Below are 13872 nucleotides of genomic sequence, written 5' to 3'. Positions count from 1 at the left end.
AGTGTCAAGACAGAATAAACTCTCTGCTGCTGCAGCAACAGAGATACAGTCTATAGGTCCCTAAGATATATAGATATCTAATGTATTCATACATTGTTTATGTAGGATATACGCATGTATATATAACCTAATCATATTGTTTCTTCAACTTAAAAATAGCTGACCATTTTTTTCCCCCCTCTCTGGGATTATATTCCCAGTTTTGATCTATGACGTCTGGTCACTTATAGCAAATAAGAATATTCTATTACTGTTAAGCAAACTATGAGTAATAAAACATGTGTCCTTTATTATAGCTACACGTATGACCAAAAACGTGTGAAAATCAGTGGTATTCAGTGAGGTAAGATGAATTAACTGCGCTGACAGTTCATTGCTCCTGCCAAATGAATTGCACTGAGTGGAGCGGATCACCACTCCAAGATGGCGGCCCTGCGTCTCGTCAGCGCCAGTAGGCAGTAGCGCTCGATGCTGCGTACCCTTATAAGATGTCTATGAGTACCTCAGTCTACAAGCAGGTGATACCATAATCACCAGCAAAGAGGTTGTATATTGGACAACACTCTCTCGGGTGGAAAAAAATGGCATTAAAAGCAATCACCAAGATCAATAATAAAACTAGATTTCTAGGCAGGATTTCTGCGTTTATCAACAGGGATACACTTATGAACCTTTCCGGTGCATTCATAGTGTCATTTTGACTACGACTGTACCTCATGTACCAGTATCCCCAAGCCACTAAAAACGAAACTGCAAACTTCCCAAAACAAGCTGGTGAGACTCCTGCTCAACCTCCCATACAGGACTCACCAAACTCAAGCCCACTTTACCAAATTAGGATGGCTTAGAGTTGAGGAAAGAGTACACCAAATTGCAATGTGCCTGGTATTCAAAATACTCAGAGAAACTGTCCCCTAGTACCTGTCCAACTATTTCACCAGAGTAAGTGATGTTCACAGGTACTACACGAGAGGGAGTTCCTCAGACCTCGTCCACCCCCCCCAAATTCAAGACTCTCATATTTTGCCACTTTGCCTCATGATGATGATGTTGGTAGTGGAATGCACTACCAACAGACCTTAAAATTCGAACTTCCCTACTAAATGTTAAAACTGCCATAAAATCATGGCTCAGCTCAACCTCTACCTGATCTGAACCAAAATTGATCCCCAGCAACTCTTCGAAGCATCAAACAGGTTTATATGTGGTTATGGTGTATGTATATATGTGTGTGTGTGTATATATATATATATATATATATATATATATATATATATATATATATATATATATATATATATATATATATATATATATATATATATATATATATATATATATATATATATATATATATATATTACACTACCGTTCAAAAGTTTGGGGTCACCCAAACAATTTTGTGGAATAGCCTTCATTTCTAAGAACAAGAATAGACTGTCGAGTTTCAGATGAAAGTTCTCTTTTTCTGGCCATTTTGAGCGTTTAATTGACCCCACAAATGTGACGCTCCAGAAACTCAATCTGCTCAAAGGAAGGTCAGTTTTGTAGCTTCTGTAACGAGCTAAGCTGTTTTCAGATGTGTGAACATGATTGCACAAGGGTTTTCTAATCATCAATTAGCCTTCTGAGCCAATGAGCAAACACATTGTACCATTAGAACACTGGAGTGATAGTTGCTGGAAATGGGCCTCTATACACCTATGTAGATATTGCACCAAAAAACAGACATTCGCAGCTAGAATAGTCATTTACCACATTAGCAATGTATAGAGTGTATTTCCTTAAAGTTAAGACTAGTTTAAAGTTATCTTCATTGAAAAGTACAGTGCTTTTCCTTCAAAAATAAGGACATTTCAATGTGACCCCAAACTTTTGAACGGTTGTGTATATATATATATATATATATATATATATATATATATATATATATATATATATATATATATATACACATTCTCATTCTCATTCTGTTTTGCACACTCTTGGAGTCAACATGTGCATAGTCATGTAGATAGTGTATATACCCCCTGCCCCCCATTTTTTGTATATATTGTTTTTCAAATCTCCTGACGTGTATACGTGTATGTACATCATTTATCCATTTTTTAAACGTAATTTTTTTATATGCATGTAACAGGTTATATATCTTTTATTATTGAATGTATCAAATGTGATGAATATTTGATGGACCACAATGGAAACAAGCCTTTTGTTTTTTTGTGCCATCCGTTTGCCTTTTTAAAGCATTACATGGATTCCATTCTTTAAGATGTCAATAAACTTCCCAATCAAAGCGTAATTGGTTTTATTACTCAAGACACTTCAAACCAATGTCACCCATTAAAATTAATTAATAACAAAACAAAACCATGCCTTTAAAAATAAAAAATAAAAAGTTAGATAATATTGTATAAAACAATGTAGTACTAAGAACTACAATAGTTTTATGAAGAAATGTAATACTTATGTACAGCATGTATCTTGGAGAGAGGACTTCTACGGAATCTCCCTCCAGCTGATTTTCCATCCAACACACCATCAGCAGCTTATCTATATTTACGTGGATAAATGTTCAATATTATTTTACCATCCTTGGCTGGCGTTATCAACTCATTTTGCTTCGGTATGGTGCAGACTAGGGATGTGCCAATCGATTGGCCACCGATCAGTACCGGCCGATTTCTATGAAACGCATGTGATCGCTATAGCCAATTAATAGGGTAGGGTAGGTCTTCATTGTCATTGCACAAGTACAACGAAACTTTGTTTTCAGCACAAACCCGTTCAAGATTAGACAAACAAACAGTGCACAGGGTTACAGAACAAGAACGCCGATGGCGCCCCGTAAAAGGTGGGAAAAAGGTAAACGCTGGGGGAGGATGAGTAAAAAATACAATCTAGACTGGGCTCCTAATTCAAATCCACTTTTATTCTCTGGCTTATAAATCGGCATGGGTCTTGTGGTCATCTGTTTATTTTATTGTTTTATTCTATTTAATTTAATTTTTCTAAATATTTTTTATTGATTTATTCTATTTTATTGATTTTTTTTTTTTTTTACCTGTTTTGTTTTAAATGCTTTTTATGTGCAGCACTCTGGAAGCAGTTCTGTTGTTAATAGTGCTATGTAAATAAAGGGGATTGGATGGGATTATTTTGTTATTGTTATAACTAACTTTAATTTCATGATAAAACATTTTTTAACGCAATAAAAAAATAAAAAAAGCTGATGAAGAATACTTTTTTATCGGCATTGTGGAAGTGACTTATTCCAACTGAAACTGTTTATTCCTCCAAACTATTTTGGTTAAAATGGTTTCTGCTTGTCTTTATTCTTAGGCGATGACAACACTTCAGTGGAGGAGACCCTCAAAAGGAAGGTCAACCTCAAGCCACGTTCCTCTAGAAACCAAAGAGCTGGGAATGTCCCCTCGAGGAGCGTCATCACTAGCAAGCACTTCCAACCTTCACCAGTTAAGGGCACGCGTCGTGACAACAAGATGAGCTTAGCAGCCTCCTTGGCCACAAAGAAAGACCAGAAAGTCGAGGAGGATGAAGAGGAGGATGAAAGTGAGGAAGAGGAGGATGATTGGGAGGAAGTGGAAGGTAAGTGGAGTTTAGTAAAGAAATAACACTGGATTTGTTTTTTTAAAGCTAACATTTTTGTTTGTTAGAATTATCCGAGCCTCTGGGGCCAACAGAACTTCCAGAACCAGTCCTGCCTTCTGAGTCTGTACTGATAGAAATCGAGACCCCCGAAGTCAGGAAAAAGTGAGTTATCTTGGATATGCTTGTAATTGATGTACAGTAAATGAAAGATTTATTCTCGATTTAAAATCAATACTTTTTTAATAACATTGGGTGCCAGTACTATGATTAACTACATTCCATCAAAAAAAAAAAAGGTAAACAGCTCTAATAAATGTATATATTACTTAAAAGAAAACTGGTTTTGCCTAATAAAATTCTACTTAACATTTAATAAAGTGGCTGGACAGGACAGGATAAAAAAAATAAAAAAATAAAAAATATATATATATACACTACCGTTCAAAAGTTTGGGGTCACATTGAAATGTCCTTATTTTTGAAGGAAAAGCACTGTACTTTTCAATGAAGATAACTTTAAACTAGTCTTAACTTTAAAGAAATACACTCTATACATTGCTAATGTGGTAAATGACTATTCTAGCTGCAAATGTCTGTTTTTTGGTGCAATATCTACATTGGTGTATAGAGGCCCATTTCCAGCAACTATCACTCCAGTGTTCTAATGGTACAATCTGTTTGCTCATTGGCTCAGAAGGCTAATTGATGATTAGAAAAACCTTGTGCAATCATGTTCACACATCTGAAAACAGTTTAGCTCGTTACAGAAGCTACAAAACTGTCCTTCTTTTGAGCAGATTGAGTTTCTGGAGCATCACATTTGTGGGGTCAATTAAACGCTCAAAATGGCCAGAAAAAGAGAACTTTCATCTGAAACTCGACAGTCTATTCTTGTTCTTAGAAATGAAGGCTATTCCACAAAATTGTATATATATACACACACTACCGTTCAAAAGTTTTGGGTTTTGGAATAGCCTTCATTTCTAAGAACAAGAATAGACTGTCGAGTTTCAGATGAAAGTTCTCTTGTTCAAAAGTTTGTTAACGTTATGCCTTTGTTGTAACGCGGGGCTGATAATGTGTCTCCGGCACATTTGACTCCGTTTTGAGAGAGAAAACGCACGGTTACCAATTTCGAAATAAACGTAACGGACAGAAATATCTCAGGTTGGTTTCATAATGGATCAATGTAGCCGGGCTGATAAAGCTATATAAATATATTTAGATTTGAATGACGCTTTAGTATAACTAAACGTTATGAAGGTGCTGGAATATTTCATGCTATTATTCAGAGGCAGCCTAAAATGAATCCTTTATTATTCACAACAGAAACGTGTACAAGATTCAGTTCTGATCTGATGAGATACATTTCTGTGTTATTATTGGTGTATGCTGCACCCCCAATGTCCAGAACATGGTGCCAGTATGCTGTTTTTTTTCAATAAAATACTGGAAAGGATAGAAATGTAGTTTCTCTTTTATCCGATTATTAATCGATCAATCGAAGTAATAATCGACAGATTAATCGATTACCAAATTAATCGTTAGTTGCAGCCCTAGTTTAAAGTTATCGTCATTGAAAAGTACAGTGCTTTGCCTTCAAAAATAAGGACATTTCAATGTGACCCCAAACTTTTGAACGGTAGTGTGTATATATATATATATATATATATATATATATATATATATATATATATATATGTATATATATATTAAATCTATTTTTTTTAAAAAATGTAATCGATTACAAATCGTTACAAATAAGACCCACAGCGCAGAGAATGGCTAGCAACACTTTAGAGTGCATGCAGAGATAAATAAAGCTAATTAACTACTGCCATCTTGTGAGGAAATGGAAATAAAGTATAAATAAAACTATTTTTAACCGAATATGATTTGAACAACAGTACACCAAGAGGTTGCCTACAGCCACAGCAATGTTTTTGCCTAGGGAGAATCGGTGGTTAATTGAATAGAGGTGTTACCTGGAGCCATAAGTTGTACTATTCTTTGTCGTTTTAATGACCATGTTGACAGCAGTCATTTTCACAAAGTAGTAAAGTTTCTGCTCTTGATTTGCAGGCAGAAAAAAAAGGCTGAATTTGAGATGTACCTGAAGCGAATGATGAACCGCTACAAGAAGGACCTGCTGATAGACACACACAAGGTGAACACACACACACACACACACACACACCAGTGTTTCCCACACATTAATTTATTTGTGGCGGCCCGCCACGAAAGAATTACGTCCGCCACAAATAAAAAAATAAAAATAAAAGTTGATGTAGATGCCCATATCGGCTGTTCAGATTTACTTTACAAAAGAGAAGTGTAGGATACTTCTCTTGTTGCCTTATTTGTATTTGACTTTATTAAATGTATTTATATTAGAAACACAACATGTGTATATAACAAAGGGTGCAAAGTCTGCAGGCAGTAGGAAACACATGGTTAAGTGTAGGGAGTAAAACTGATGGCAGTCTAAAGTTCAAGATTTTTGGAGCTCTTTGTTCAGTGGATCAGATGTTTGATGAAGCTCTGTGTCTATCTACCACCACTACTGTTTTCTGTTTATTTGTTACTGACTGTGGCAGGACACCTCTGCCTCTGTTTCACTTTATGTTGCTGGTAAATAATATGGTTGTAGCAGTAGGCTAAAGTTAAATTATTTAGTATGCACTAATTAAAGGGGCAGCGCTTTAAGAGACATTTTAGCTTTTATATTTTATAAGATATATTTTTTGTAAGAACCACAATTAATAAATATATTTCAGTGAATAACTTATTGTTCAAATCTGTATATAAATATGTACATAAAGTGTTGTAATTATATTGTAAAATGGATGGATGGATGGACGTTTAAAACAAAACTGTTATTATTAATTAGTAAGTATACATTTTTTGAGCCTTTTTAGAGAAAATCATATCATTGTAGTAAATTATGCAAATTACTCGATAATGTCATGGTGACCACGCCCATAGCCACGCCCCCACCACCACAGGTATCTTGCCAGTTTATGGGAAACACTGCACACACACACACACACACACACACACACACAGAGAGACCTCCATCTGTGAGGTTTATTGGTCAATGATGTTGAGATGCTGTCCCAGGTGCACCTCATGTGTCTGTTAGCCAGCGGAATGTTCCGCAACCGTCTGTGCTGTGAACCCGACCTTCTGGCCATCACACTCTCGCTGCTGCCTGCTCGCATCACGGCTGTCACCAGGGAACGCGTAGACCAAAACTACATCGGTGGGCTCCTCAAATGGTGTGTACTCAGTGGGAATAACCGTAAACGGAACTCACAAGACGCAGAGTAAGTTCATGTCTCTTCTTTCAGGTTCCGAGCAACTTTCACGCTCAACCCCGGTCTTTCCTTCGAGGGGGATTCAAACCCTCGCTCTCTGCTGGAGAGACGCCTGGCCAGCCTTTCGGCAAAGAACCACCAAGAGATGACGCATGTTGGTACTACTAGTATTTCACCTCCACCAGTGCCATGGAATCAATACAAGAAATATTTAATGGCTTTTTTTGTGTTGCCTGCAGCTCTTCTTGTTGGTCCTCAGGTCTCTGCGAGTCTTATGTCGCTTGGTGCTTTCTCTGCAGCCCATTCCTCTCAAAGCTGCTGCGGCCAAGGTACCATCACCGTTAAGATACACATGCAAAACTGTAGGCTCCAAGGTTCACAAAAATATTACAAAATAGTTTGAATGTTTTAGTTAGGAAACACACTAGAGATGTCCGGGATATCGGCCGATAAATGCTTTAAAATGTAATATCGGAAATTATCGGTATTTGTTTCAAAAAGTAAAATGTATGACTTTTTAAAACGCCGCTGTACGGAGTGGTACACGGACGTAGGGAGAAGTACAGAGCGCCAATAAACCTTAAAGGCACTGCCTTTGCGTGCCGGCCCAATCACATATCTACGGCTTTTCACACACACAAGTGAATCCAAGCATACTTGGTCAACAGCCATACAGGTCACACTGAGGGTTGCTGTATAAACAACTTTAACACTGTAACAAATATGCGCCACATTGTGAACCCACACCAAACAATAATGACAAACACATTTCGGGAGAACATCCGCACCGTAACACAACATAAACACAACAGAACAAATACCCAGAACCCCTTGCAGCATTAACTCTTCCAGGACGCTACGATATACACCCCCCGTCTCCCTCAACCCAGCCCCCCCCCCCAACCCCGCCCACCTCAACCTCTTCATGCTCTCTCAGGGAGAGCATGTCCCAAATTCCAAGCTGCAGTTTTGAGGCATGTTAAAAAAAAATAATGCAGTTTGTGACTTCAATAATAAATATGGCAGTGCCATGTTGGCATTTTTTCCCATAACTTGAGTTGATTTATTTTGGAAAACCTTGTTACATTGTTTCATGCATCCAGCGGGGCATCACAACAAAATTAGGCATAATAACGTGTTAATTCCACGACTGTATATATCGGTATCGGTTGATATCGGAATCGGTAATTAAGAGTTGGACAATATCGGATATCGGCGAAAAAGCCATTATCAGACATCTCTAAAACACACATACAAAATTTGGAGATACAGTACAAAAATAATACATATTTGTAAACATTTAAAATGTTACAAATTATTGTAATTCATAGTGCTGTCAAATTATTTTTTTAATCAGATTAATCACACTTTTGACTTTGGACTAATCATGATTAATCGCAGGTTATTACTTGGAGATCTGTTTGCTCTCTTTTGTAGTCATTCTGTTTTTAGAATGTGCTGGGTCGTTAAAAATTAGCTGTCATTTTGGACACTCCTGTTTAATAGAGTAAATATATACTGGCTACTGAAATACAATACAGTGCAGTTTTTTTAATGTATTTTGTAGGGGTGTAACGGTACGTGTACTTGTATTGAACCGTTTCGGTACGGGGGTTCCGGTTTGGTTCGGAGGTGTACCAAACGAGTTTCCACACGGACATATTAAGTAGCGTAACGCACGGTGTGTAAACAATGCACACCGAGGCACAACACACGGCATGCTAGCAGCTAACGGGCTACGATAGACGTACCATACGTCCTCTTTTCACCAGACATGTCCTCTTTTGCGGAGCTGTCCTGGCAGAGTTTCTTAAACGCCTCAAATGTCCGGCATTTTGAGTTAGTGTTGCGTGTATTTTCAATGTACGTTCAGGGTTAAGAAGGGGTTAAAAACAAAACAAATTGTGCGCGCAGCAGCATTGGTGAGGGAGGGGCAGAGACAGAGAGAGTGAGAGAGTTATGATAAACGCGCATGCGTCGCCAGGCTCTGCTTTTTATCCATAGATTTATCAGATTTAATTTTTTATTATCTATAGCAGGGGTATCAAAAGTGTGCCCCGGAGGCCATTTGCGGCCCACAGCTAATGTTTTAAAGGCCCACGACACATTCTAAAAATACTATTAAAATAAACAAAAACGAAATAAAAAAGCTTAAAGGTTAAATGTAATTTAGAAAAAGTTGCAATGTTGACTAATAAAACAAAGCTGTTTTTTTTTTTCTTTCAAACTGTCATTGCTCAAAACATAATATTGAATCAAAATCAATGTTATTATGAATTATTGACCTATCCAAGGTTCCCATTACTTCACATCAAATATTCCACTAAGAAAAATATTTTTGGTGGAAGATTTTGCAAATTTGGTAAATAAATAACCCAAAAATGTATATTTTGTTGTTTTCTTACTGTACCGAAAATGAACCAAACCGTGACCTCTAAACCGAGGTACGTACCGAACCGAAATTTTTGTGTACCGTTACACCCCTAGTATTTTGTAGGGCTGTCAAAATGAATGCGTTAACCCATGTGATTAATCACAAAAAATAGTGCATTAATCATGAACACACTTAGATTAAGCATGCGATTTGTTTTGCCCGTACAAGCTCTTTTACCTTAACCGCTATACTGTCAGTGTTCCGATCAATGCATACGTCCGTACAAAAAAGAGCGGGGAGACTCCGACTAGTGTGTTCGCTGGCAAATTTCCCTCCAAAATACAGCCTGAAAGAATTTTAGATAAAACTGTTACTAAGTTTTGTGCAAATAAATGACCTACATTGAAGTAAAACGTTGAGAAATGTTCCTGGATGACATTCTAAAAATAAAAATTGCATTTTTGTACAAATATTGGGGTCGAAGCAAATTTTAAGTATGCAAACGAGTCATTATTTATGATTAATCCAAATTCTAAAATCTGATTACAAAGATTAATCATTTGACAGACCAAGTCTTTTGTGTTTATGATAGCTCCCTTGGATCCAGAACAAGCTTCTGCACTGTATCTGTGTGGTCACTTTGTAGCTGAAGTGTCCGCTATCTGTGTCTCACATGCAGGCTAAAGGGACAGCAGCGTCGTCTGACTGTCCCGAAAAAACCCAGCAGAGCCAGGGAGCGTCTAAGAGCAGTTCGGCTGAGGGGAAAATCTCTCCAGGCAGTAAAAGAGTGGCTGGAGGAGGAAAGAGTGCTGGAGGCAGAGGAGGGAAAAAGGCAAAGAAAAAAGAATACGAAGAGGAAGAGAAGGAGAAGAAAGTTAGAGTGTCAGGAGGCGGGCAGAGACCGAAGAACTCCAAGCGGCGCAGCATCGCCTCTAAGGTCAGCTACAAGGAAGAGAGCCCCAGTGAGGACGAGGAGGAGCTGAGTGATGAGGAGTTTGCAGCGTACAGTGAGGATGAGAGTGAAGATTCAGAGGGTGTAGAGAACTCAAAACCGAGGAGCAGCAGCAACAAGACCAACACAACCCAGAAGAGAAGAAGCGGTGGAACGAAAATGGAGGTGAGAGATGAGGAAGGAGAAAGCGAAGGAGTGACAAAAACAAAGCAAAGGAGCACAAAAAAGCACATCGGCCCTGGAAATGACGAGTGGATGGAGGTCTTCCTGGACAAAACCTCCTCCTGGTTGTGCGTAGACGTGGAGCACGGAGTGGGCGCGCCTCACCTTTGCTCCCAAAAAGCGACGCGGCCAATCACCTACGTGGTGTGTGTGGACGAAGACGGCTTCGTGAAGGACCTGGGACGCAAGTACGACCCCACCTGGATGACGACGACGAGGAAGAGGCGGGTGGAGGAGGAGTGGTGGGAGGAGACCCTGCAGCCGTTCTCAAGGCCTGAAGATGAGCGGGACAAAAAGGAGGAGAAGGAGGTGAAAAACGCTGCATCATCACATTTGCGGGGCTCGAATTTAACCACGGCAACCGTGGCAATTGCCGCGACCGCCCTTGTGACTTGCCGTAATGCCCTCAAAAATTCACCAACATCGACGGCAACATCATGCCTTGACCGCCCTTGACTTTTTACTTGTTAAAAAACGGTATAAAATTCCCAACGGTTAGTAATAGCGTCTAATTTTTTAATTCCTGAAAAAACGTCATTTATCAATGCATTTCAGTGTTTCCCATAAACTGCCAACATACCTGTGGCGGCGGGGGCGTGGCTATGGGTGTGGTCACCATGACATCATCGAGTAATTTGCATAATTTACTACAATGATATGATTTTCTCTAAAAAGGCTCAAAAAATGTATACTTACTAATTAATAATAACAGTTTTGTTTTAAACGTCCATCCATCCATCCATTTTACAATATAATTACAACACTTTGTGTACATATTTATATACAGATTTGAACAATAAGTTATTCACTGAAATATATTTATTAATCGTGGTTCTTACAAAAAATATATCTTATAAAATATAAAAGCTAAAATGTCTCTTAAAGCTCTGCCCCTTTAAGTAGTGCATACTAAATAATTTAACTTTAGCCTACTACTACAACCATATTATTTACCAGCAACATAAAGTGAAACAGAGGCAGAGGTGTCCTGCCACAGTCAGTAACAAATAAACAAGTAAATCTGAACAGCCTATATGGGCTGAGAAGCTGGACAGGACAAAAAAAAATATATATATATATTTTTATTTTTATTTGTGGCGGACGTAATTCTTTCGTGGCGGGCCGCCACAAATAAATGAATGTGTGGGAAACACTGAATTTTAGGCAACACAAAGTTAGGCGCATGCGCACTTGCGTCATTTGGCTTGACAATCATGGCGGACTAATGACTCGGACTTGGATCGGGAGATCTCCCCTCGGATTAAATGGAGCCAAGCGCTTGGTTTAACGTCATTTTCCCTCGCTTTCCGGCGTGCATTTAAAAGCGCACTGCTGTGTTTAGATGGAGACAGGTGTGGACAATATTGGAGACAGACGCACTTGTCCCCACACTCAAAGTATACAGCGAATGAGAAAACTATTTGATGTTGCTTTTATTTTCTCAATACAGCTGCTGCGACTGAGAGTTAATGACATGAGGAAACATGCAGCCGGCGATGTGTCGTGAACTTGTTTATAAAGTTTTAAGTTTGCTTACTGGGATGATCACTTGTCCTTTATTTAACTGCAAACTGTGTCAGTGTTCAAATAACATCAATACTAGTTCAAATGTTTTGTCATCTTATCGAATTGAACGTTGTCTGTATTCGATGTGAGAGGTGTCACTCCTCTTTATTTTGGTTGGCCAAACTGTTGCACTGAACTACAAGGAGGCGATGTTGGAGAATAACAAAGCTTGTTTATTAGACTTCATTTTCATTAGCCGAACTGCTTTCAGTTTTATATTAACATCAAAAAGTAAACATCATGTTTTTTTTACATTACTTTTGTTTTTTTCATGTCACAAAAGTGTTACTTCAAAAACCATTCAGGTGACACATCATTTTGTGAATGTGTTATTGTGTATAGTTAATTCCTATACGACATATTTCTGCTCAAACTCTTAATGGATCTGTCCCGATACAGTATCTACATCTACATATAAATGTACGTAACTTAAAAACATAAATAAATAATTTTAAAAAATACCTCCCTCTATCAAAATGTAAAAATAGAGATAAAGGCACCATGTAATGACAAAAAGCTGATAAGTTGATATTAATAATGAATAAACTTGGAGCCCCTGCGTCTAAAAAAAAAAAAGTTTGCCTTGGTGCCCTAAAATATGAGCCCTCTAAGGCAACGCTTGCCTTGACCTTAAAAAGTTAAAATTCGAGGCCTGCATTAGCTCTGTTTTGGATACTTATTTTTTGTTTCACCCACTCAGATGCAGAGGAAAATGCTCAGCAAGCCCCTGCCTGTCTCCATCGCCGAATACAAGAACCACCCGCTGTACGCCTTAAGGAGACACCTGCTCAAGTATGAAGCTGTCTATCCTCACACCGCCGCTGTCCTCGGGTACTGCAGAGGAGAGCCCGTCTACTCCAGGTCAGCCTCGTCACACACTCAGTAGTGTAGTCCCCTCACAATATATGTATTATTTTAAAACATATAACACAACGCTGTGTAGTCGGCGTAGTATTTCCATTGGCCATTTTGATGGTGGTAAAGATTGACCATACACACTTACTCTTGGGATCCAAAAGAGACTTCAGATCCACCTAACGATTTATAGTTTTGTTTGTTTGTTTGTTTGTTTTATGGCCTTTTTGTTGAAAATAGTAACCGTTTTTTTACAATGGGGAAAATGCTAAATATGCAATAATTCTAAACAAGTTGCACAGTGGAATTTTTTAGGTTGAGTAATTACAGCCTTGAACAGGTCAATAATTCATGACAACATTTATTTTGATACAGTAGGTCAGAAGAAAGATCATTTTTCTGTGCCTACTGAGCTCAAAGGAGAGAGAAAGCAGGCATGACTTGGTTGAGTTTATTGAGTCAAGTCTTTTATTTATGTTTGTGATGTTATATATAATTGCTCACAATTTTCACCCATCCATCCATCCATTTTCTACCGCTTATTTTCATTTTCAGTTTAACTCATTTACGCTTATCAAAGCTTTGAGAAGTACCGTATTTTTCGGACTATAAGTCGCAGTTTTTTTCATAGTTTGGCCGGGGGTGCGACTTATACTCAGGAGCGACTTATGTGTGAAATTATTAACACATTAGCGTAAAATATCAAATAATATTATTTAGCTCATTCACGTAAGAGACTAGACGTATAAGATTTCATGGGATTTAGCGATTAGGAGTGACAGATTGTTTGGTAAACGTATAGCATGTTCTATATGTTACAGTTACCGTAATTTCCGGACTATAAGCCGCACCTGATTATAAGCCGCACCAGCTAAATTTAGGGGAAAATACAGATTGCCCCATATATAAGCCGCACCCGACTATAAGCCGCAGGGTTTTGATGTGTAATTACTAGAGATGTCCGATAATATCGGT

General features: G+C 38.2%; 1 protein-coding gene across 1 annotated transcript in view; it reads left to right on the top strand.

Annotated features, from left to right (window-relative positions):
* xpc (xeroderma pigmentosum, complementation group C) overlaps window positions 1-13872 on the top strand; it is a 31261-nt gene that overhangs the window by 5765 nt on the left and 11624 nt on the right. The window contains exons 2-9 of the mRNA XM_062054459.1: window positions 3343-3609; window positions 3678-3774; window positions 5694-5778; window positions 6732-6889; window positions 6962-7082; window positions 7168-7257; window positions 9982-10785; window positions 12743-12903. Coding sequence (XP_061910443.1) covers window positions 3343-3609; window positions 3678-3774; window positions 5694-5778; window positions 6732-6889; window positions 6962-7082; window positions 7168-7257; window positions 9982-10785; window positions 12743-12903 — 1783 coding nt within the window. The remainder of the gene's footprint in view (window positions 1-3342; window positions 3610-3677; window positions 3775-5693; window positions 5779-6731; window positions 6890-6961; window positions 7083-7167; window positions 7258-9981; window positions 10786-12742; window positions 12904-13872) is intronic.

Source organism: Entelurus aequoreus, linkage group LG07 (assembly GCF_033978785.1).
Source record: "Entelurus aequoreus isolate RoL-2023_Sb linkage group LG07, RoL_Eaeq_v1.1, whole genome shotgun sequence".
In the NCBI taxonomy this organism is placed as follows: Eukaryota; Metazoa; Chordata; class Actinopteri; order Syngnathiformes; family Syngnathidae; genus Entelurus; species Entelurus aequoreus.
The sequence above is the reverse complement of the archived record's forward strand: the minus strand, read 5'-3'. Positions and strand labels throughout refer to the sequence as shown.